The 26,108-nt window shown below is 35.5% G+C and overlaps 2 protein-coding genes and 1 long non-coding RNA gene across 11 annotated transcripts in view; 2 read left to right on the forward strand and 1 right to left on the reverse strand.

The window, feature by feature from the left end:
* The window catches only part of LOC145803031 (tumor necrosis factor receptor family protein), a 32,102-nt gene extending 18,892 nt beyond the window's left edge, over nucleotides 1–13,210 (reverse strand). The window contains exons 1-3 of one of the 7 annotated variants that reach the window (XM_082896230.1): nucleotides 12,910–13,210; nucleotides 8,849–8,942; nucleotides 8,515–8,727 (exon numbers count right to left, since the gene is read on the reverse strand). In XM_082896230.1, the coding sequence (XP_082752356.1) occupies nucleotides 8,515–8,712 (198 nt within the window). In that variant the 5' untranslated portion in view covers nucleotides 8,713–8,727; nucleotides 8,849–8,942; nucleotides 12,910–13,210. Of the gene's footprint in view, nucleotides 1–8,514; nucleotides 8,728–8,848; nucleotides 8,958–12,909 lie in introns of all 7 variants that reach the window. The other 6 variants (XM_082896232.1, XM_082896234.1, XM_082896235.1 and 3 more) reach the window with 6 other exon arrangements.
* Nucleotides 13,211–13,528: 318 nt separating this feature from the next.
* Nucleotides 13,529–24,335, forward strand: LOC114259845 (serine/threonine-protein phosphatase 7 long form homolog). 3 transcript variants are annotated; one of them, XM_082896228.1, is made up of 5 exons: nucleotides 13,529–13,834; nucleotides 22,766–22,854; nucleotides 22,952–23,616; nucleotides 23,696–23,902; nucleotides 23,990–24,335. In XM_082896228.1, exons 1-3 carry the CDS (start codon nucleotides 13,678–13,680, stop codon nucleotides 23,336–23,338), a joined length of 633 nt encoding a protein of 210 aa, XP_082752354.1. In that variant the 5' UTR covers nucleotides 13,529–13,677; the 3' UTR covers nucleotides 23,339–23,616; nucleotides 23,696–23,902; nucleotides 23,990–24,335. The 3 variants fall into 3 exon arrangements, 1 of the variants encoding a protein (XP_082752354.1); XR_014345093.1 differs by having other exon boundaries at nucleotides 13,736–13,834; nucleotides 22,766–22,846; XR_014345092.1 differs by lacking the exon at nucleotides 22,766–22,854 and having other exon boundaries at nucleotides 13,729–13,834.
* LOC114259833 (uncharacterized) lies at nucleotides 17,935–21,842 on the forward strand. The gene is made up of 3 exons (XR_014345095.1): nucleotides 17,935–20,047; nucleotides 20,146–21,176; nucleotides 21,277–21,842. It is a non-coding gene; the product is annotated as an uncharacterized LOC114259833 (long non-coding RNA).
* Nucleotides 24,336–26,108: the final 1,773 nt, after the last annotated feature.

Below are 26,108 nucleotides of genomic sequence, written 5' to 3' on the forward strand. Positions count from 1 at the left end.
TAAATAACAAATAATTATTTTACATATATGTGTTTATTTATTTTTATTAATATATATAAGTATATATTATCTTATAAATATATTATATGTTATACAATAATTATTATATAATATATAATAATAATTGTTATTATTATAGTTATTGTAATAATAGTTATTAACTATTATTATTTTATATAGATATATACGAATGGATATAGATAATTGTTATTATTATAGTTATTATAATAATAGTTATTAGCTATTATTATTTTATATAGATATATACGAATATAGATGTGAATCAAGAGACAGGGACGGGAGAGAGAGAGGGAGAGAAGCCAAGCGAAGGAAGCGATCGATCGATCGATCGCGATTGTGATCGAGAGGGAGAGAGAGAAAGCGAGAGAGAGAGAGTCGTCTGGGGGTGTTCGACTGTTCAATCGACTGATGGAGCTTCGACTGGAGGTCGTCGGTCTTCGACTTCCATTGGATCGATTTCAACCAGGTTCTCTCTTGCTCTCTCCTCTTTCATTTCTTTTGTTGTCTGTAAAGAGCCGTGTCCGAGAGAGAACAACCGAATCCGACACAGATCCCACACCCGCACTCGTGTCGTGTCGTGTTGACACGGGTACTTCACCCCAAAGTGCCGAGTCCATGTAACACAGACCTCCACTTCCGAGTGTATCGCCTTGGCTCCCTCTATGACACCCACCAGTGACACCACATCCACTGCACCGTCAGTAGCCCCTAAGCCCCTCCCACTTCTTCACCTCCTATGACTACCTAGTCAATCCCTCTAATCAATCCCGCTGCCACCGTCTTGCAAAGCAAATCAAGTTTTATGAACTTTTAATGCCCATTGCCAAATAATAAAATCAAACCGCATAGATTGAGATTGCAAACTGTTACCATATATTTAATTTGATATTGATTGTCCAAATCAAACACTTATTTAATGTCAAACTATATATGTAAATATTTAATAGATAGAAAGAACAATACACAACACATAAGCATGTCTTTTTTATTTTTATTTTTTTTCAAAGCCAAACAAAGTGACATCTTTAAAGAATGGCAGGTTTTTAAATGTCGGTGGTGTGTTTGGGTCAGTGGGGGCAGTGTGGATGGAGATGATATTTGCAGTGCTAGTGCCTTGGCAAGGGCCAATGGAAGATTGCCGGAAAAATGAACGGTGGTTGGTTTGAGTTAGTAGGGGCAAGGGCCATTCAAGTCATTTTATTTAAGCCGTTAACAGAGTTAATGGTGCGTTTTAATTCACAAACTACATGGGGGTTATGTGGTTATTTCCAAATGACAAAGGGCAAAATCATAAGGAGGTAGAGTGAAATTTGCCCTTAAGTTGCAAAACACTGCAACATTGTAAGGTGTGCTTTGAAAGCTGGGGGGGCCAAAGCCTCCCTTAATTTGAATGTAGGTCCGCTGTTGTCAGTATTTCAACAACACATCCTACCCATCAAGGGGCTGGGGTACAACTGTCACGCAGCCTCTAGCAATAACAAAATCTATTCACCTAACAACATCTCAAATTTTCTGGTCAATTGCACAATTGGTGGGGTGTGTCATGGGTACTCCCATCCTGTATTAATTCTCTGCTGGAGTGGTGGCAATGTGTGTGGGTAAGAAAAAAGGAGAGTTATTTGGGATTCATTGTCATTTGCTATTACTTGGACCATTTGGCGTTCGAGAAATGACTTAACTTGTTAATCAAATTCAACTAAAGTGGAAGTGCTTTCCTGAATTGGTTTTGTTGAAAGTGGCATTTTGGGTAAAGGCAAAATCAAATTTCAAAGAGTTCTTGATGTCTGATTTTGTGTTCCAATTGAATCAGATTAGGAGTGCAATCTGAATGTTTGTTTTTCAGAAAGGCTTTCTGGTTGGGTTTGGGAGGGAGAAGGGGTTTGTTTGGTGACGTGTGATTTCTGCTCTGTTTATTCACACTTGGTGGGGCTGTGCTGCGTCCAGCAGGTGGTTGGAGCATTTCAGTATGGTTGTCAATTGGATGGAAGTGTTCCTATCAAAAATCTTTCTTTATTTTGCTGTTGTTGTTTGTCTGGTTTTTGGCGAGTGGGTTTGGGAGGCTTCTCTGTTTCTGTGGTAATTGTTGGTTTCCTTTTCTCACTGTTTTGTTGCTCTTTGGGTGCTGGGTAGGTATCTCGCCAATCTGTGGCGTGTGCTTGCATATGATTGGGCTTCACTTTTGGTGTCAACCTAGTTGGGATTGGAGGTGGTGTTATGACGCTTTGAGCACTTGCCTTTTTCCTTTATTGATGCCTCTTTTTCACTGTTTTATATGTACATCGTTTTTATCATCAACAAAGTTTCTTTTGTTGATAAAAAAAAAAAAGTATTCTTATCTTAAATCAACTAAAACCAGTGCCTTCCTCATCTTTCCTAAGGTGTGAGACATTTTTCCTAAAGTGTTCCCTTTATACTTTGGTGAAGTAAAATGGTTTTAAACAGCCCATTACCAGTGAGGCTCAGTTTATTACCAGTTAGTTCTGACTCAAAATGAATGTTTCAGCAGCCCTAGGCACATGAGAAAAGTGTTCTCTCTCTATTCCTTTTATTTCTTGTGTCTTTCTTGTATATATATAAACGTTGTGTTAAACATATTACACCAGTTTCTTACTACTCTTTAATATATTCTTGGAGGTGTAGCGGAGAATGTTAGTGGTCTAACACACCCCTAGCATCATAAGTTTCGTGTTCAACTCCTACGAACCCGAGGGTGTCTCTTCAGTGAACCTCCAGTAGTAAGCCCTACACGCCCAGTCACATCAAAAGTTGTATATCCAACTCAGAGTCCACATTAGCAGCTATACAATCAATCCTATTAATCAGTTTTAGACTACCAACATATGACATGAGTCCAGTGTACTAAACACCCTCAAACAGTACCTTATCATAGGTAGAATACCTCTACATAGCTTCATTCATTTTCTTGGTGACTTGGTAGGAATATGAATTTCTCCTTGATTTACTAAGGCTAAAATCGTGCAAGACTCCCAACTCTCTTCAAACTCCCTATAGGTTAACAACTGAATTTTATGCTTAATAGGTGTCACACCCCCAACCCAAACTAGTTGGGCACGTGACAACGCCACACACTTGTAAGAATTAGTCACATGAGCATGCAAGGCTAAAAGAAAACCTGTTCATTCGTACTCCACAAAATTCAAGAGATAAACCTCAAAAAAGTCATTTTATTACAATGTTAAGGTCTCAACTACAGTTCCATATTTTAGTCTAGGGGGAGTGTAATATAGGAGCATTCTACAATTTAAATAAGATTTCAAAATATCTTCCACTCTGCACTCAGCCCCAAACTATCTCGCACAACTCTAGTTTTCATAATCTGTGAAACACAGGAAGAAAACAGTGAGCTCGACAGCCTGGTAAGTTACCAACTGCCACAACTAGCCAGATCAAGTATGTGAACAAGAATCAGTAAGATGACTAATGTTATTCAATACGAAAGAGATTGAAAGATCAATCTCTCAGCAGCCCATAAGCAGACACTCTAGGGTCCTCTACCCTCTGTGAGTAGGTGTAGGCCTTTACTCATCTCCCAACTACCCATAAGAGGACACTTTAGGGACCTCTTATTGTAAAGCATATGGAAATAAATTGAATATTTTCATAGCACAATGATAGATGAACAAATAATTTTTGATAAAGAGTCCATTTCATACTTGATCCACAATCATTATAAAACATATGGAAATAATAGAACATTTCATTTCAATTAATAGGAAACATTCAATCAGAATATTTAGTTATAAAAACACTAGAAATGGTAGGAGATTACTTACAGTCCTTTTATGAACCAAATAAAAACTACACCCACAAGGCAAAGAGTTCAATGTGCCCTAGAAAGCACAGATACAGATACGGGATACATATATGATAAGATACGGATACGGCGGTACAGTAAAACCTAAAAAAGTAGAATACGGGTACGGCTAGGATACGTTTGTAAAAAATAAAAAATAAATAAATTATTAGTAGTGAGTTACACATAAGCTCAAGAATGTTGAGAAACCACAGTAACTTTATGATGCAAAATACTAATCTTTAAGAATTAGGTATTAATTTAAGGTAGTAGCTAGTTTAGTTTTAAATTTTCAATAGGTCTTGCAAATATTTCATTTTAATATCAAGTCTAATATGTTGATATTATAATATCAAAACAATCCACAACTTGACCCTATGCTTTTTCCGTTTGCACTAGTCAAAAATATTCTATGCAAGTTTATTTGCTAGTCAAAAATATTCTATGCAAGTTTATTTGCTTATTTATTTATTGATATTTAATTTTACTATTGTTATATTATCTTATTAATCTTTACTTCTATGTAGTTATAGGGGACATGCATGATACAATGAAGATATGTCAAGTTGATGAATTCTATTACTTTAGTTATTTTTATAAAAAAAAACTAAGCAAAGTATTGTAAAAATATTTTATTTATCCTCGCAATTATATTATATTATGATGTTATGCAAGAAATGATACAATTCTAATTTCGTAAAAGGAGTAATATGTGACTTGGCGCATTTGATACTTCAAAATTAATTAAGAAGTATCCGATAATATGTGACTTGGAGCATCCGAAATTTCAAAACTAAGTACCCGATACTTTAAAATTAATTAAAAAGCATCCGATACTTTTAATAAGTATCTGATACGTATCCATAAGTATCCAAGGAGTATCGGTATCCGATATGGATACGATACCGATACGGATACGTTTTCCTATTTGAAGTATCCGTGCTTCATAGAATGTGCCCAATGTACACCTAAACAATTGATCAATGGTAGTCCTTAATCTAATTTCAAGAGGGAGCTAACCACCTCTAGTTCACCTCTTACTGGTGATGATGAGCAACAAAACTCGATTGGTGGTGGCTATGGGCTGCAATGATGATGACCGAACCCTGTAGGATGATGGCTTCAATGACGGGTATCACACTATAGGACAGATGGAAGGAAGAGAGGGAAAACAGTGATCAGAGCTTAGGCTTAGGATACTATTCACAGGCATAAAACAACCCCTTTTCAGCCCCTAAACACTAACCAATCAAGTTCAAATCATCCCCAACACTTTGGCCACTAAATTCACATTAAAGTAAATAGTTGTTGTCCGTAAAATTCTATGACTAATTCTAGAAATCTTGCAAGCTGCTGCTTTTAATCCAAGAAACTTTATCTCCCTCTTAAAACCCTAACCCTAGAAGCTTTCCACAACCAAAAACCGCCACAATTCAAATTGTAGGTAGTCCTAGGCTAGGTTTCCTAAAGTTGTCTTACATTAGTTTGGTATCAGAATTTGATGATCCTTTTTCACCAATATGCTGTTAAAATTATTTTCTTTACTACAGCATTGACCAATGCTGAATTGGATTCAAAATTTGAAGCCTTGTCAAGAGATCATGAGGCTATGAATATTGCATCATTAAAGAGTCAAGTACGTCCTACCCATACAACTTTGAAAGATATGAACACTTCCATCGATAGATTGAATGCTGCAATTTTTGAGGAAACAATATGAAGGAGCAAAAGGATGAAACTGCTGGTGTGCTTGAAGAAACTATAAGAGAGAAAGATTAACATGTTACCAACATTAAGGATACTGAAGAAACAAAGGTCAAAATTGATGTTGTAACACAAGAACCCATGGAGAAGAGTAATGATCATTATTCTAAAGAAGCAAAGGAAGTCAAAGAAAAGGCAGTCAGGAATTCCAACCATTGAGTTTATTTTTTTTTGTTTGAGCATCAACAAAGGAATTTTAATAAAAAGTCATGAAACAAAGAGACGCCAAGGAGTCCTCGAACATAGAAAAGAAAACAAAGCAAAAACGAAACAACAAACCAAAAAATGTCCCAAAACTAAGAATGGCAAATAACAGCCCAATCCCTAGAAATCAAAAAGAATAGAACTCCTTTAAAAGGAGGAGATACAAAAGCCCAAAATGAAGCCAAATAACCCACCTTATCCCGCAAAGATGCCACATCTAACTCATCATAAAACACAACATTTCTATCCACCCAAATGGTCCAAAAGATAACAAAAACAAAGCGAGACCACAATGCTTTGGTTTTCCTATTGCTACCAAACCCTGCAAAATTAAGGAGGAGTATACTCAAACACACGACCATTGAATTTATCATTCCAAAAATATTAATGAAGTGGTTTTCTCATTGTTGCTTCATAAAAATCTATTTGAATAGTTGCTAGTGCAAAATTCTAGAATCCTAGTACTTTAACATTACAAAATTCGAGGTCGAATTTTTGAATGTAGGGGAGAATGATGGCAAAAATGGAAACAAGAAAAGGGCGAATTTTGAACTTCATATGGCGCACGTTTAGGATATTCCAAAGCAAAAATTGACACCGAATCCCAACCACATCCCCCCCCCCCCAAAGCCCTTATTTCCCCAACCCTCCCCCACCAGACACCTATCCAATAATTGCACCCATTCTACGTTCGACCCATGCCGCACCTCCACATCGCACCCATTGGTCCTCCCGGCAATGACTGTAACTTCCTTCATCGGCCACCTCATCTTGCTCGCCCCCTCCACCATCTCCTTCCAAATGACCCAACCACCACTTAGATCAAAACCTTCAAGTACTAACACAACACCCTCCCACCCATCACCGAAGCTTGATTGCAGAATGAAAACTATGTTACACCGGCTCTTCAAAATAAATCAAATACACTCAGACAAGGGTTTGGGCAAACCTGGCATAGCAGTAAAGCTACCCCTTGCTAACTTGGTGGTTAAGGGTTCGAGTTGTGGAAATAGCCTCTCCGTTTGGGGGGGCAAGGCTACGTACATCAATTCTTCCTCATACCTTGCTCAAGCGGGAGCTTCATGCACTAGGTACGCCATTTTTTACACTCAGACAAGGGTATGCGATATGTGTCGACTACTTTTCAATGGACACTTCTTATATAATTGTGTATAACACTATTATTATATATACATATTGTTATATAATTGTTATAAATGTCTTTTTGACAATGTAAGTTATATAGAGCACCATTTTATCTCATATACTAGATTAAAAATATTAAAAAAATGACATTTTTTTGCTGAGTTTACGTATCCTTAAATTTATGATTTGATAAGTCCAACCTTTAGATACATATGCGCACCTGACATCCGTACTCGAGTCTATATAACATAGAATGAAAATAATCACGCAGTGCACCCAATGCAACCACAACTTGTACAACAAAATCCCCTTCATCCCCCCGTACCCAACACAGCAAGGTACTCCGACCCCCTTGCATTTGGCCCAAAAAACCTGGACGCTAGATCTTGGTCGCCACCCGAAATCTGGTGCTCAGCCACCGAATCTCATACAAGCAGCCCAATCGCCCTCTGAATACCTTGGCTTCTTTCCACTATCAAGATCTGACATCGTCTATTCCTATCTGCACCTTTTCCTAGATCTCAAACAATCACTCCCCTAAGAACAAAATCTAACGTTGAAAACCATAAAATCATAAAATCATAAACTACAACAAAATCATAAAATCACAAACCCTCAGTCCTTTATTAGTATTAAACTACAACAAAAGCAGAGAAAATAACCTTCTAAAGGCACTCATAGCATTGCCCTACATCAAAATATTGAAATCACAGGGTTTGATTGAAGGTATCAAGTTGGGGCTTCCACTGGTGTGAGAGCATTTTCATTTATATGAAACTTATAATCATATGATTACTACCTCAGTGACACTTTTTTCCACGTCCTTCATTTCCACTTCATACTAAACTAATCATACGAAACTATCTATTTGATGACCCATATATACATATATATATATTGCAATCTAATATGGATAATAAGAAACTTCTGTAGCAATTTGACTTATCATTTTCTGGTAGAAAATTGCACATGATTTGAAAGCCGAGAATAGATGTACAAAAAGGGGGGGGGGGGAAAAAAGACATTACAAATGACAAAAGGGTAAATTGAGAAAATAAAATGCAAATTAGTGAAAACAAGATTGGAAGTACCCAAACACAATGTATCATAGAAATAACCATAATGCAGCTTTTCTTATTAAAAAATTGTTTGTTTATGGCTCCATACGACTACCGTAATGCAGCTGGTCTAACAAAAAAAAAATTATTTGTTTACTGGTTCCATATGATTACCGAGTGGGTAAATGTTGAACAAACAACTGTTTAATTTCTAAAATAATGAATTACTTCTTGTAGTTGGATTCCACAACTGAAATCTAATTGTAAAGACATTCCAATCTAGCTAATACAGTGTCTTACCTCCAAACTATCCTCTTTGATCCACTAGCCTGGATCCTTCACAACAGTTAAAGAAATTTGGCAAAGCAATTTGCGTAAAATTAACCATGATGAAGAATTTTTGTTTAATTGTTATAAGTAACCAACAATAATGGCAATCCCATGCTCCTAGTATATTCAATTTTCAAGTTAACATGTATGAGCGAGATAGACAGAGGTAGATATAACCTTGGCGTGGTTCCAAGTGTTGGAGACAGTGAGAGGGCCGTGTTGCTTGATAACCTGATAGAGACCTTGAGCTATGGAGGCGGCCTCTTGGGGGGTTACCTTCGGGTTGATCTTCCTCACATTTGGTGCACATTTCCTACAGAAGTACCTCACAAAGGCTGTTTTAGCTCCTCCACCAGTTCCACCACCCAACCACATCTCTTTCCTCTCTCTCTGCAATGGAAATGACAGAAATAAATAAACAATAAATAAACCACATGTCGACGCCACTTTGCAAACTCTTTAATAAGTTGCCACACTAATCAAAATACCAAAATGTCGAGTTATATCTCACTTCGGGGAGGGAGAGTACATAATTGTTAGCGGCAACAAACTAAAGAGCAAGCAAAGGGTCTCCTTCCTTAAGCTCTATCCATGATCAAAGGTTCCTATCTCCATAACAACTCGCAAAATATTCAAAAGACAAAGGTTAGGAATAAAAACATATGCAAGTTTTTTAGTACACTACCCTAGTGATAAAAATAGATTCATGTTTGCAAAACATAGTGACGAAAATTATTAAAGTTTAGGATTCATGTTTTTGAGGACACTACGCTATATGTTATTAACATACCTACCAAATTTTAGGAAAAAACTCCAAACAATCTAAGAGATAAAAAGAAATTTGTACAAAATATAGCCAAAACAGGAGCCCCAAATCAATTGTATTTCCAAACTTCATGAAATTAATTTCCTCAAGATATTTATAATACACAATTCAAACAATTTTTGCAAACATCATATCATTTCAGAAAGAGGAATCCTAAAAGAAAATAGGTAAAAATTGAACAAAGAAAAGAAAAGAAAAGAAAGCCCAACAAAACTCTACTTTGATGCAATTCAAAGCCAGATTCTCACGAAATGTGATTCCTAAATAATCTAAACATGTTACTATGCAAGAATAACTAATCAACGGCTTCTCCTTCAACTTGTATGCATCTACTTCAAACAACTTGACTCACACCCCTCCAATTTTACAAAACTCCAATAATTAACTACCTTTACCATTTAATCTTCTCCACAAGCACGTAACCCTCATCCTCAAGGAAGCTTTCTACAACTTCTCATTCATTCACACCACCTCATATCCATAGAGTGAGTCATTAATCCACAGACAAACCTCAACCTCTCGACTAGAATCATCGTCATTGGGTTACCAAAAGCAACTTCACCGAAGGTCATGGCCAGTGGTGGTAATGACCTATGGGGGTGGTGGCCGAAGGGGATGAGAGAGAGAGGAAAGCATAAAATTTTATTTTCTTAACAAACGAAACCAACTTTTATGTTGAATTCCAGGAAATATGTTAACTTTGTAAATTGTTTATAATTATTTGAAATCGAAGATAGAAACCTAACGAGCATTCAATTATATTTTTTTTAAAAAATTAGTCAAACTAAACGTTACCCGGCCCTATCTGAGAGCGTTTGTTTTTACAGCTTTGTGTTTTGCATAAAAAAAAAATTGAGTATCAAAGAGAAGCAATTAGGTGTCAATTTTTGTTGTCAAAGAGTTGTAAATAGTTCACAAAATTTATTAAATTCCAAGAATTAAATGTCAATGTTGGTTTTGCTTGTTTAGAAAAGAAAATTTTCATTCCTTCCCCTCCCACTCCCTCCGACCCACCACCCATTGCTCATCGCCATCACCGACCCCCATATCCGGTTACTTGCACTTCCGACCACCATCGTTAGTGACCTCCATCGGTCACAAACACATGCAATTACCAAATACCTCTTGCAAACACCATCTTTCGTAGAAAAAGCCTCGGCAACCTCCTCCAACGAATGAAATCATGTTTAACCACACCCTCTTTACGAAAACAAACATCGAGTAGTTCTTGCCACAAACCATCAAAGCCCTAAATTATAATGAAGAAAAAGAAGAAGATGCCAAAACAAAATAAGATTCATAAGTTGTGGCATTTAGGAAAAAGAAGAATTGAGAATTTAGAGAAGAAGAGAGAGAAAAGTGTAGTTCGGAAGAAGAAGAGTTCAGAGATTCAAAAGATGATGATGATGAAGAAGAAGAAAAGAAGGAGAAGAATGTATTAAAAAGAAAAAAGAAAAAAAAAAGAAGAGCGAATCTGGAATTCAGAAGGAGAAAAAGAAGAAGAATTGAGAATTCAAAAGACATGATCTCCTGAACACATCTATACCTTAAAGGCGACCCCTGGTAGCTCTTTCGGTTTGACATTAGTCGCAAAACAACCATCTCTTGCCACAAACGATCGCAGCCCAAAATAAAAATGAAGAAAACAAGAAGATTCAAAATGAAAATAAGATTCACAAATAGAGGAATTTAGAAAATGGGAGAACTGAGAATTCAAAAAGAAAGATAAAGACGAGTAAAGTTCGAAAAAAGAAGAGCTCAGAAATTCAAATCATCCAATAGGCTTAACAAAATTCCACATTCCAATGCCTGATTGACCTTCAGCATGCGAACAACCCATTCTTCTTCAATCCACATGCTTCCGCTTGAAAGAACAACTCCAATGCAAATCCCGAGGCTCAACTACCTTTACCAATTAATCTTATCCATTAGAACGTAAACCCCAACCTCACAGAAGATTTCTACAACTTCTCGTTCATTCACACCACCTCATATCCATAGAGAGAGAGAGTCACTAATCTGTAGACAAACCTCAGCCTCCCGACCAAAATCATCTTCTTTGATGATAGGAGAGAGAAGGAATAAAATTTTATTTTCTTAACAAATGAAACCAACTTTTTAATTACAGAAATTCAATAAATTTTGTAAACCGTTTATAATAGTATGGCTGAAGAAACATTCAAGAAGCAAGAGTGCAGACTTACATGGTTGAAATTAGGAGACAATAACACTAAATTCTCCCACTAGAAATTGGGTGCATAGGATGTATAATAAGATTTTAAGCATTAGCACCAGGGAGGGAATCATGCTCATAGATAAGGAGGAAACAGATCTGGAAGTTAAAAATGCTTTGTTCTCCATTCAGGTTGAGTTTAATGCCAAATTTTACCAAGCAAATTGGGCTGTGGTTGGGAAGGATTTGAGTACAGCAGTTAAATCATTATTTTCCTCAGGCCATTTATTAAGAGCTTGGAAGTACAACTATCACCTTGGATTCCTCAGGTCAAAAACCCCATTATGGTAAAAGATTTTAGGCTTACAAATGTATAGCAAAAATTATGGCTAGAAGAATGTAGAGTACTATCCCTGACATTATCAATTCCTCACAATCAGCATTTGTCAAGAATAGATCAATAGTTGATAACATTTTATTGATGCAGGAGGTTGTTAGAGTTTAACACAGAAATGAACGACCAGCAAGGTGTGTGTCAAAATTGATTTAATCAAGGCCTATGGCTCTGTGGATTGGAATTTGTTATTGGTATCTATGACACATGGGATTCCCCACTCGGTTTGTTGGTTGGATTAAGGTGTGCATTTCCACTGTTATGTACTCAGTAGTCATAAATGGAGAACTAGTTGATTATTTCCCTGCAAAAAAATGTCTAAGGCAAGGTGATCCTATGTTCCCCTAAGTGTTTCTCAATTGTGATGGAGTGTTTCTATAGAATGCTGCAGCAAAGAGTGGGAGAAGGTGGTTTTACCTTCCATTGGAAAGTTTAGGCCTTACATCTCATTCAATTGGCATTTGCTGATGATCTATTCATTATATGTGGAGCCGATAGGGGCTCTTTCCAAATCATGAAGGGTATGTTATCTCAGTTCCATCTTCTATCTGGCCTACAACATAATCTTCAGAAAAGTAGGTTTTTTTTTTTTTTTTTTTTTTTCCTTCCTCCATGGAGTTAGAAATGAATCTAAGTCTGATCTGTTATCCATTTTGCCAATACCAGAAGGGAAATTGACAATTAATTACCTAGGGGTTCCTCTGATTTCCTCTAGACTAAAAGCTGCAGAGTGTGACCAACTTAATGAGAGAATGATCAATAGAATCAACATTTGGACAACTAAATTTCTGTCTTATGTTATGGTGGTAGGCTCCAACTTGTTCAATCTGTTCTTTTCAGCATATAAGTTTATTGGTCCTTAGTTTTTATCCTTCCTAAGCAAATCTTGAAAGAATCAGAAGCCATTATGAGAGACACGGACAACTCTATGACGACTGCGTATCAGTGTCAGACACGGACACGTGCGACACGCAGCAGAAAGTGTCCGAATTTTTTTTTTATTTTTTGCCAGTCGGACACGTAGTGGACACCTAGCGGACACGATTGGGACACGTTCGGGGTCAATTTCATAATTTATGAAACTTTTGTGGGGTCAATTTGTAAAAAAACAAAAAACAAACAATATCTAACCCTAAATCGATAGAGAGAACAGAAAAGAGAGAGAGAACAGAGAGAAACCTAGTCGTCAGTGGTCTTTCGTCGCTCGTCGGTGGTCGTCGTTCGCTGCCGTTGCAGTTATCTAAGGTACACTTCTTCTTCGTTCGGCTTCTTCTTCTTCTACGTTCTTCTTCTTCGATCTTGAACTCTTCTTCTTCGATCTTCTCTGTGTCTCAGTCGCTCTCTCTTCCTCGCAGTGGCTCTTGCTCTCTCACGCAGTCACACACACTCTCTCTCTCTCTCTTCTCCTCTAATTTGAGCCTTTATTTTGTTTTCTTTTGTTTTTTTTTTCCGTTTTATAGGGTCAGTATAAATCATAAGCGGAAGGCTTTTTCATATTAAGCCAAATTACTATCTTAATTATCAAATTAAGTTTAATTTGAACAGAATTTCTAAATTAGGATAATAGGCTATTACAAATCACACTTTCACTGTTTGGAGCAAAAAATTTAATGAATAATGAAAGCGTTATTACAAATGGCGCTTTTAATTAAGAAAGCGTGGTTTAAATTTGTTTTATGAAGAAAATGTGGTTCCAAACCACACTTTCACTGTGCATATTGTTTAAATTTTGTTTTCTGAAGAAAATATGGTTCCAAACTATGCTTTCACTGTGCATATTGTTTTGTTAAGAAAACGTGATTCGAAATCGCGCTTTCACTGTGTATATTTGTTTTGTTAAGAAAACGTGATTCACAATCACGCTTTCACTGTTGATAAATGAAAGCGTGGATTGAAACTACACTTTTACAACTTATATAAAACCCCTAAGCCCCCTCATTTGCAATCATGTTTTTTACACTTACGTTTTTTTCGACTCTCGCTCTCACTCTCCCTTTTGCTCTGCTCTCAGACTCTCACTCTCCCTTTTGCTCTCGCTCTCCCTCTGCTCCCAGACTCTGTCTCTGCTCTCACTCTCTGTCTCTGCTCTCTCTCTCTGTCCATGGTATGGCATCTATCTCTCTCTGTTTCATTTGTATTTTATGTGTTTATTGTGTTTGTGAAAATGTGAATGTGTGGTTTTGAATTGGTAAAAATGTTGTGGTTTTGAATTGTGAAAATTTTTAAGGTTTTCAATTGAATGTGAAATCATAAATTATGAAATTAGAAATTAGGGTTATGAAATTATAAATGTGTTAGGATTTTGAATTATGAAATGTGTGGTTAAATGTGTTAGGGTTTTAAATGTGTGGTTATGAAATTATAAAATCATGAAATGTTAGGGTTTTGAATTGTGAAATCAGAAATTATGCTTGTGGTTTCAGAAATTAGGGTTTTGAATTTTGAATTGTGTCTATATTTTTTGCATTTTGAATTGTGAATCCTGTCTATATTTTTTGAAATTAGGATTTAGAATTTTGAATTGGAAATTATATTTTTTGCTTGTTAATAAAAGGAATTGAGAATTGAAATTCATATTATGAAATTCAAAACCCTAATTGAGAATTGAGAATTAAATTGAGAATTGAAATTCATATTATGAAATTCATATTGTGAATTCAAAACCCTAATTTAAAACCCTAATTCATATTATAAGAATTGAGAATTGAGAATTGAAATTCATATTATGAAATTCATGAATTGAGAATTAAGGTGGACTGGCAATTTCAATTCGAGGTCCACATGCTTACATATATATGATCATTTTGTTTCAGAAAATAAGACTGTAAACTGTATGATTGAATTCAAAATCTAAAAATTGAAATGAATTTGAAAAATTCAAAAGTTGAGAGATTTGAAAAAAAAAAAAAAAAAGAATTTAGTGCATAACTGCCCATATAACTGATATAGGGGTATTTTTGAAAAATCCAAAATATGAGATATAAACACTCAGAGAAGACTTCTCTTTATAATAGTACTAGATATATATGCACCTTTATTCAGTATTTCACTTGGTAATATCAAGGTGGGGTTGTATACTTGAATCTGCCGTCTATTATACTATATGAGAAATGGTATTTGTCACCTGATTTATTTCACTATACTATTTTACCCTCTAGGTGTATTTATTCAATTCAAGACATTGTGCATATTTAATAAAGGGCAAATTTCATTTCAATGTACATGTGCAAACTACCCAAATAATTTGGAAATAACTATAATGTTCTTGTGATTTGTGGACTAAATGAAGTATACCGTCAGATGTTCAATCCAAGTTAACATCAAGTGTGAAACATGTGATAGGTCATAAGGGGGTTATGTTTTTATTTTCAAATATCAGAGGTAAATCATACATGGAGTAAAGTAAAGGGGGTTAAAGTCAATTTTTATTTTTCAAAAAAATGACAAATATGAATTTCATAATATGAATTTCAATTAAAAATACTAAGTGTATGGAAAGATTAACGTTTTTTCCTAAGTTAAATTTCATGAAACTAATCTCTACTAAATGAAATTATTCAAAAAAAAAATTATTTAATTTTGACTCTATTTTATTCAAAAAAAAATATTTTTATTGACTTCAAAATAATAAATGAAAAGATCATGTTCTCTGAAATAAAAGACAAAATGACTATATTAACCTGAAAATACTATTTTACGTATTTTCTTTATTTAATTGTGTAGGTTACATAAGAAATTTAAACATTTCTGGCATCCTTTAATGAAAATAACATTAAAATTTGTAACTAATTATCTATTAAATGGGTTATCTGCGTCAATTTCATATTATGCAGGTTTGACATAACCCTATTTATTTATCATGTTATTATATAGTGTCATATTTGTGTTTGTGTTGAAGATGTTCAACCCTAACCCCTAATTTCGTGTACGATTCATGTTGTGTTAGAAATTCCCACCTGTAATAGAATCAAAGTAGGTTCAAGTGGAGTGCCTTTGGCATATTATGTGATCAATGATGCTAACAAAATTGGCGTTGTTAATTTATAAAACAATTGTAAGACCAGTGATACTTTGCAGTTCACATAATATTGGACAATTAAGAAACTACAAGCTCATGAAATGAGTGTAGTTAAGATGAGGATGCTTAGGTGGGTGTTTGGTAAGTTTTGGACAGAGAGAAATAGAAATGAATATACATTAAATGGTAAGAGTAGCACCAATTGAAAATATGTTGAGAGAGAACAAACTAAGATGGTTTGGTATATACAATGTAGACTAGCAGATGAAATGGTAGAGAAGAATGTGATGGGATCACCGTAAAAGGAAATGTTAGGGGAAGACGTAAATTGACTTGGGATGTGATATAAATTGTATGTTAGACCAGATTGCACTCTGCCCCTCCAAGCTAACCAACTAAAAAAACTAAATTTGGGGAGATGCCACATTCTTCCACAACCATTTGGAAAATCAGAGCAAACAATTTATTTTTGTCAAATTTATTTATATTTTTTCAAAAAAATCAAAAAATAATTTAAAAAATCAAACCAAACCACTATATCATGTATTATTTTTAATATACATTCAATAAAAATAATAATTTTTATAAAAAATATTAACTTTGATATTAGAATAATTTTAAGACATTTCATCATAAAATCCTAACATTTAATTTTACAATCTTGTAATACCAATTTTAAAAAATTTAATAGCTAAATTTGTAATACATATAATAGCATTATAGTAGAAATTAAAATTTCCTCACAAAACTTAAGAAAATTTGAAAAAGTTTTTGAAATGGGTATTGAACGAGCCAAAATGAGTTTTTTGTTTGCATTTCATAACAAAGCCTCTAGGACCTCTAAAAAGTGGACGAGGGTTACTATTTCACATAGGAAATAACTTTGTCATTAAGGTCCCTAATGGCATAAGTTTGAGTAAATCAAATTAACTTATCTTTAATTGTTCATAAATCTGAAGAATTGGATCACCAGTTTTAAAAAATGAAGAACAATGTTTGAAACCTCTATTTTATATTGTCCAAATCAATCGAGTTCTTTCAACTCAATGAAAAAAACAATAATTTCATACAAAACTTACACTATGATTTAAGATGTTTGTATGACTTGTCCAATTTTGTCAAATCTCACTGAATAAGAAAAATATTTGATAGAATGAAGTGTTTTTTAAATGTGTGATATATCTGTCTACTTTATCAAAATACTAAAAAATAGATCAAGATTTATGAAAACAAAACAAAATAAGTGTTTTTAAAATTGGTCCCGCTTACATGCGTACGATTAAATCATTGCCTAAATTAACGGTTGTTTAGAGTCATTATTATTATTTATTTATTTATTTATTTATTTTCAGTAAATGCCTTTTAAAAATTGATCATATTGAGGGAGGGAGGCCTTTGCCGCAATGGTAAGGTTGTTTTATTATACTGATAATAATATAAAATAAAATAAATCTATTATAATTCGAGTGTTATGGATTCAAATCATAGAAATAATGGGCTTGTTTGGTTTGTTTTTCATAAAAACTTTTGGGAAAATTTTCTCTACAAACAAATTTTCAAGAGTAATCAAACCAAACAAATTTTTTCAAAAAAATCTCAAAATTTTGTTTGATTACCTACTTTCCAAAATAACTTTATCTGTCATACACATCAAATCAATCATTTTTTGTAAAACTCTCTTCCTAAAATAATTTTCCACAACTATTTCTGAAAGAAGGCAAACCAAATAAGTTTTCGTATTTTTTATCTCAAAAACTACTCTACAAACACAAACCAAACACACCGTCTCTGGATACTAAATAATACGCATGCATGTATCTGATCTTCCTCTAAACTCTGCCATAACTGTAATCTTTAGAATTGTCTCTTAATAGATCTTGTAAATCAAAATGGGTCACTAGCTAAAAATCTTGTAGTTTTGTTATAAACAAACAAAATTGATCATAAAATTGAATACAAATACATATATACGCATAAAATTTTATACAGTTTGTTACTATTTTGAAAAATTTTATCTATCTATATACATTTTGTGTACAGTTTTATAACCATTTTTTTATTCTTAGACTTATTCAAAATTTAAAGTTATTGCTGCTATGTGATTCAAAATTTATTTTTGACCACTAGTTCAATAAATATTTTTGTATAGGACATCTATACATGTATATGAATTCAAAAAAGGATCATATGAACAAAGCATATCCAACCTAAAAAAGAATGAGAATAAAAAAAGACTAATGACAACAAAGAATTAAGACAAGAAGTATAGTTATTTTGATGTTTTTTTTTGAATTAAGACAAGAGAGCAATGACAACAAAGAACCTTCACGCAGAAAAGATAAGAGTCTCCACATAGGAAGTAAATAAAAACTCCACGTAGAGATGAAATCTCAGCTGTTTTTTTATACAAATAAAAATAAGTGAGAAAAAATGAGAAAATAAACACTAATAAACAGATTGAGACACAAATACACAGCTGACAAAATATAAATTGAAGTAATGTTTCACCTCTACAGTTCTTTCTACCCTGGAAAATATAAATTGACAAAAATAAGAGGGCTTATTTTTATAGGAAAATGTCACTTATGATATAAATGTCACTTATAGAAAAATATAAATTGTCTTTTGACTCCCACAACTTCCTTTCACCAAGTGTCCGCCTAAACAAATTCAAATAACGAACACAAAAATAAAAGCAGGTTAATTTACAAAAATCAAATCAACACTGAAATGTTATCAAAATAAAGAAGAAGAAATATGGAAAAAGAAAAATTTACATTTACCGTGCACAAGAGCATGATGTTAATCGTAATAAATAATGGAAAAAGCAGAACACAGGAGTTCCATAGATAGTTATGTCTAAACAAACCAACATTCTTTGTGTTGTAAGTTTTTTTCTTAAAAAGCTAAAAAATCCAAAACATAAGGTTTATTTTAACTCATATTATAATTAAAAAATGAATAATGATTGTTGGATTACAATTACTGATTACTTAAATAAAGTTATTGCCTCACAAGTAATTGTAATTAAATGATTTAAAATTCATATAATTATTTTAGAAGTAAAATTCGATGTATGTATGTTATTGATATTTTAATGTTTATTGTTTCATTGAAACAAATATATGGCAACTGTTCCAATTATCTTCTACTGGGAGGAAACATAATTTGGGATCCCGATGAAGGTGTGTCATATGATGCTGAGTCGAAAGGGATATATGGGGTGCAACTTGGCACCACACTTAGCAATTTTGAGGAGATGTTTATGTCCAAGGTGGCAAGTTACGGGGAAGCTGTCCGATTGATCTTCAAATGTAGATATCCTTATCGCCAGTGGCAAGCAACCAGCAAATAGAAAATATTACCAATCAATGACGATGAGGCATTGAATACTGTATTAAGTATCGGTGGAAGTTTTCAACCACCAAATTGTTTGGAAGTGTACATTGATAAAGAGGTTGTACACCATGTCCCGAATATGACACAGATGGATTCTCGTCCGTTCACTACATTGCTGACACATGGGATTGACACGACAGCATTTCAGTCTCCTATGTATGAATCAAATGAATGTTATGCAGTGGGCTACACACAACAGACATTTCAAGGCCGTGGTGTAGAATCAAGTTCACGTAGTGGATATGAGACTGAATTTCACAATAACACGGAAGATGTGCCCACCTACAGCCATCATACCACTCTAGTTGAAGTTATATGGCTGAAACGATGAATTATGTGCAGTTTGTTGACAGTGACATTTACAGTCCTGATGTCGCCCTAGACAATGATGAGAATGAAATGTGTGATGAAGAAAATTTATTGGGCGAATCAGATGATTTTGATGAAGAAGATGATACCGACGCTCCCGTTGATATTTAGAATGCCCCCATTCCACCTAGACCTGAAATCCCTTTCTATGAAAACATTTACAGGGGTGGTGAATTTGACATTAGTAACCGCAATGTCGTTCCACGTAACCGAATCTGGAACGCTGAAAATCCAGAGTTGGACAAATGGATGATTTTCGTTGATAAGAAGCAACTCGTACATGCTATGAAATTGTACCATGCAACAAATAATTGAGAGTATAAAGTCGTAGCCTCCAAGCGAGACGTTTGGGTATGTGCTTGCAAGCACGATTGCAGATGGTGGTTGCGTGCATCTCTTAGTAGGATACATGGTCTTTTTGAAGTAAAACAGTATAGGGGTCCTCACCATTGTTTATACCCACGAATGAACAGGGACCACACTAATATTAGCTCTAGTTACATTGCTTCTCATCTTTTGGGACAAGTTGCGGTGAGTATACAAAATAAATGTTTACATCTATATACATATTTGTTTGTTTATAGTGTTCACACCAAAATAATCTGACTCATAGGTATTGTCGTATGCAGAATGAACCTGATATACCAATTAAGAATGTCATCGAAGATATCAAAAGGGCCATGAACTATAGTATATCATACAAGAAGGCGTGGCATGCAAGGGTAAAGGCAATTAAAATGGTATTCGGGGATTGGGATGAATCACATAGGCTGTTGCCTAAATTCATGAATGCATTACAAACATCTAATCCTGGCACCATCGTGCAATGGAAGCATAGATATACCGGAGGTACAACCAATATGCCCGTCTTCCACTTTGTTTTTTGGTCTTTCAAACCCGTCATTGATGGATTTAGATATTGTAGGCCTGTTATAAACATAGATGGTGCATTCTTATACGGGAAATACATTAGTGTATTGCTTGTAGCAACGATTGTCACTGCCAATGGCAAAGTATTACCACTTGCATTCGCTGTTGTCGACAGGGAGAGTTTGGAGTCTTGGTCGTTCTTTATTTCAAATATCAAAGAACATATTGTCACGGACCGACAGTGAGTGACTTTGATATCTGATCGAGCTAAGAGTATTTTAGCTACTGTGAGGCGACATTGGCTGAATCCCTCACTCCAATTTGTTGGATATCATCGGCACTGCCTTCGATATGTTTGTAGTAACTTTAACACTAGGTTCAAAAATAAGGAGCTGAAACAACTTCCATGGAAAGTAGGGAGTGCTCATCAACGACGAAAGTGTAATGGTTACTTAGAACAAATACAGGCTATTAACCAAGATGCCATCAATTGGGTTCACAAGATGAATCCTGTGGAGTGGGCCCTTGCGTATGACGGTGGATATCGGTGGGAGGTATTGACCAGCAATGATGCAGAGTGCTTCAATAGCGTCTTGAAAGGTGCAAGGAACTTACCTATCTCAGCTATGGTTGAATTTACATTTCGGCGGCTCGTAAAATATTTTGACGAGATGGGAGCCCAAGTTGAAATAGATGTACGAAATGAGTTCCAATACCCTAGAGAGATGCAAAAAACTATTGAGGATGGCATCGCAAGGGCAAATACTTTCAAGTTGATATCGTATGACAGGTTAGTTTGTAATATAAACTAAATTGTTGTTATTATGTTGTGAAGTTAAGTACACCTAAAAACATGAACTTGATTAGTTTATATTACAATTTTCTGATAGGCCCCGCCGCGTATTTGAGGTGCAAACATCTTTTCGCCATGGACGAGGTCACAATACACAAATTGTGCAGATGAATCAACCCACGTGCAGTTATGGGAAATATGAGATAAGACACTATCTATGTTCCCATATGCTCGTTGTAATATCTGAATGCGGTGACAATCCATTCGAGTACGTTGATCTAGTATATAGGCTTTCTATATACATGAGGGTTTGGGAAACTAAATTCAATCCAAAACTGCATCAAGATTATTAGGATAATCCGCAGTGGACCTTAATGCCTAATGTACTTCGTCTGCGAGAAGTAAAACGGGGTCGTACATCTATGTCTCGTATTCCAAATGAGATGGATATATCAGATAGGCGTTTGACCGCTCGTTGCAGTGAGTGCCAGCAGACAGGTCATGACAGGCGAACATGTCCGATACGACTTGGTCGATGAAGACTATGTAATACCTACATATTGTAATAGATCATTTTTTAATTCTCTATTTGTAATAGATCATTTAATTCTTTATTTGTAAACGGAGTCGTACATTTAAATAGATCATTTTTTATTTGTAACAGATCATTTCTAATTTTTAATTCTTTATATATTGTAATTGTTTGATTTCCTTGAAAAAATTTACAACTAACATACTAAATAAATAAATTAAACTAAATATGTATGCAAAAACATTTAACTATACCACATAGGCCTATGTTTTTTATTCTCTACTTGATTGAAAATGTCTATTACAAATTTTAGTGAAAATCACATAGTTTTTCTACCATTTTAAAATTTATTATTTATGAATAAATTTAATATTTTCGAATGCTGTAAGCATTTTTTACATTTACAATTTATGAATCAGATCTACGTAATTTACAAATTTTATACTTTATTGGAACTTTTACCATTACAAAATCAATAATGAAGTTTTGTCAAATATGCCATAAATGTCATTAGCAACCTCTTATTGAAAAAAAAATTCTCATTCAATTTTTTCACAAATATTTATGCAGGAAAACTATCCACATGTTACTGGTCATTATTAAGCTTATGTAACCGAGACCCTAAAACTATTTTGTAAAAGATTTCTATATTAGTTATAGCATAGATAACGGTAGGTTCTGTTGAATTGCTTATCATATTTAATGGCACATAAATTGATAAATTTAGATTTTAGTGAATTGCTTCCATGTTAGTGGCACACAAATTGATAATTTTAAAATAATCGACCACATTTGTTTTTCAAGTCGTCATGTATGGAATAATTAGAGTTTAATTGTTATAGTTAAATTACATGCTTACCAATACCGTTTTTTTAAATAAAAATTAATTACATTTTAGTGAATTATTTCCATATATGGTGTCACACAAATATAAATTTGTAAATAGTTGAGCATACTTTTCTTTTACAAATCGTAATTTATGGAATAATTACAGTTTTCATGTTATGATTAAATGAGACTTTTATTGTTATGATCTAGTATTTCATTTGTACAGGCTTCATGACACATCTACCTGATGAGGTCCCACTTTTCAGTCATCCACATCGGGTTGACAGTATATGGGAGGATCCGATATGTAATAACGTCTGTTGGACTTTATGCTTACAATGAAAATACCTTGCATTTTTTTTTTATATTATGTGATAATGCTATAATTTAAACTAGTCATTCTGTTATGCAGGACGAGGCACGCACCGTGGTGATATGCCGGCGGGGAGATTCCGGCCTGTGGGAGCGTCTATTGGACCATAGAGTCTTGCAGTGCCTATTACGCGCGAGATTCTATGGTGTCTATCGTATAGGTCATATTAGACTAGACCACCCACTCATCACTGCTCTCGTCGAGAGGTGGCGCACAGAGACTCATACATTTCATTTACTAATCGGGGAGGCCACCGTCACATTGCAGGATGTATCTATCCTATATGGTCTACGGATTGATAGGCGAGCAGTTATTGGAGCTGACCCATCATTGACGAGGGACCAGTGGATAGCCCTATGTGCCGAGCTATTAGGAGTAGCACCTATACCTACAAACTTACAGGCAGGTAGACTGAGGGTGAGGTGACTATTCGAGCAGTTTCAGGGCCATCTTCTAGATCAGGCTCTAGATGAGTTAGTACAGCAGCATGCCCGAGCATATATTCTGTGGCTTATTGGGGGGTACTTCTTCTTGATAAGTCACAAAACCTACTCAAGCTGATGTACTTGCCATTGTTGAGAGACATTGACGCGATCGGCCAGTACAGCTGGGGCGCCGCAGCTTTGGCATGCTTGTATAGGATGCTATGTCGAGCAGCTCAGATGGGTGCGAAGGAGATCGGAGGATCCCTTGTCTTGCTACAGGTTAGTAAGAATTTTATTACATGTCAATTCATATTGTATGGCATATATCAGTATTGTAATTGCGTTCAAACTATTGCAGATTTGGGCGTGGGAGAGATTGATTCGCATTACCCCGTCTAGGCGGCAAGTGGTTGCTCCTGGTGAAGTTTCCATCGGCCAGGGAGACATGCAGTTGCCAGCCGGACCTCGAGGTAGCCGGTGGAGGGTTGACATGGGCCACGAGGTCGTATCGACCCACGTAGTCATCGTGTATAGAGACCAGCTTGACCAGATGATAGAGGGCGAGGTATGAAATTTAAATACCTAAATTTTAATTGTTATATGGAGTGTATATGTTCATGAGCGATTTTTAATAGACTTGTCGTTATTGTAGTTTATCTGGCAGCCTTATGCTGGGGTCCTCAGTACGCTCCCAGACTATTGCCGACTAGGTGAGAAGATATGGATGGCGAGAGTGCCACTCATTTGTTTTGACGTGGTTGAGTGCATCTCCCTGATTGTGTCCTCCGACAGTTTGGTCGGGTCCAGTCCGTGCCGGATCGATGCGACACCGAGTGGCGGTTGCATGCGACTGGTAGACGTGGCCGAGCCGACACTGACTAGAGTCTGTATCATATGCGATATATACAGCTGTGGGATGCCCGTCGTGACAGTATTGTATAGGCTGACAAGAACGATGAGGTCCTCCCCTCTTCCGACCCTTACATGTTGTGGTATCGGCGGCTGTAACAACCCTCATACTGTTTACTGATTTAGGACTGATTGATTATCGATAATCACCGATTACTGTTAAACGAAACGGATAATGACTGATAACTGACTGATAATTGAACTGATTAAAAGTACTGAACTGACTGACTGAAATTGAAACTGAATTGACTGAGTATATGTTAGTTAATTGCATTCTATCTGTTTGATTGTCTGATTATCTGTTCATGTTTATATGTTTAAACTGCTAATTGAAGGCCTTATCGGCGGCCGAATCCGAAACCGACTAGTGTTCCATGACCCTCATAATTTATGTGATTTTATGGTATAATTATCTGAAAATCGATTAGGTATGATTAAATTAGATTAAATTAAGCTAATTAAAGAGTTGGACTTAATTACCGTTTTGCCCTTGAGTGGGCCACTATCTCACACATCTTTAAGCCTTGTATACACTCATACACTTGAGCCTAAGACAACATTTCCTCAGCCATTTCCCCTCTCATTGCCGACCATAGAGAGAGAGTTAGGGAGGGAGAGAAGTGTTTTTGTTGATTTAGCTTGTGAATCTTGAAGAATTGAAGTGTATTTGCATATTTGAGCTCCCTCACTCCTAATTCTACAAGACTAAGGTAGGACATCCATCTTCTTGTGGCTGTTCTGGAGTTCATTCTTGCATGATTCATGTTAATTTGTAGAGCTAAGCCGTGATTTGGTTCATTAATGATGGATTGAAGATCATTTCATGCATGCATGTTTGTATTGTAGATATTTGAGTTGTTTTCATGGCATAAGGTTACATGCATGTTCATCTTTTGGTCATACCTCATGAATTCATCATGTTCTTGAAGAAATGAGCTCATTTGATCAAGCTTTGAAGATTTAATTTGGTTTGAAACTCATGCATGACATGTTTGAATGTTGTTCTTGAAAATGGGTTTGAATATGGTTTTAATTGACTCACCTTTGGGGCTTGAATTCACAAATTGAGCTTTGAAACTTGTTTTACATTGAATTTAATGATGTTTTCCAGAATTTGGGCCCAAGAGGTCGAGTTTGGAGTGGTAGAATGCTTGGTTTGAGCTTGGGAGGCAGATCTGGAAATTCCAGATTTGGCTTCCTCGCTCGAGCGAAGGATTCCCCGCTCGAGCGAGCACCTTTGTCCAGGGCTCCGCTCGAGCGGCCATCGAGCGACCATCGCGCGTAAAATTTCAGCATCCAGTACTTTTACTGTTTTGCAGACCGCTCGAGCGAAGGATTTCTCGCTCGAGCGAAGCCTTTGATTTTGGACTTACGCTCGAGCGTAGAAAGTCTCGCTCGAGCGAGGCTCTTATTTTCAGCAAACTTTGCGAAATGTTTTCTAAGTGTATTTTTGCATCCTCATCCCATCCTAGGCATTCTTAGGCCTAGTTTAAGACATTTAGATGAGGATATCATTGTAGAACACACCAAGGCAAATTAGGGATTAAGTTATGAGATTTCCCAACTGTGTAGCTTAGTGTGTTCAATCTGTGAACTGTGTAGGGTTGGCAACTGGGGAGACACGCTCTAGCATACTGTAGCCCAGAACTCTGTGAGTAACAATTGTGTAAAGATATGTTCAACTGATATCTTTTGAATACTGAACTGAACTGTTTACTGAACTGGTATTATTTACTGAATGAATGTATGTCCTTTATTTCTGAACTGTACTGTGGCATCCTTAGTACTTACTGTTTACTGTTACTGTTACTGCGACAGAATTCTCTGTCGGTTCCCTCGTGGAACCACTACTGTTTACTGAC

This window comes from Camellia sinensis, chromosome 11 (genome assembly GCF_055761805.1).
Source record: "Camellia sinensis isolate YWXY chromosome 11, ASM5576180v1, whole genome shotgun sequence".
NCBI lineage: Eukaryota > Viridiplantae > Streptophyta > Magnoliopsida > Ericales > Theaceae > Camellia > Camellia sinensis.

Excerpts from the sequence above, each read along its gene's own strand:
- LOC114259845 (XM_082896228.1), top strand. The coding sequence starts at position 13,678 with ATGTTTTTTACACTTACGTTTTTTTCGACTCTCGCTCTCACTCTCCCT. Across the intron at positions 13,835-22,765 it reads GCTCTCTCTCTCTGTCCATG|GCTTCATGACACATCTACCT; the intron begins GTATGGCATCTA and ends TCATTTGTACAG. Across the intron at positions 22,855-22,951 it reads AGGATCCGATATGTAATAAC|GACGAGGCACGCACCGTGGT; the intron begins GTCTGTTGGACT and ends TCTGTTATGCAG.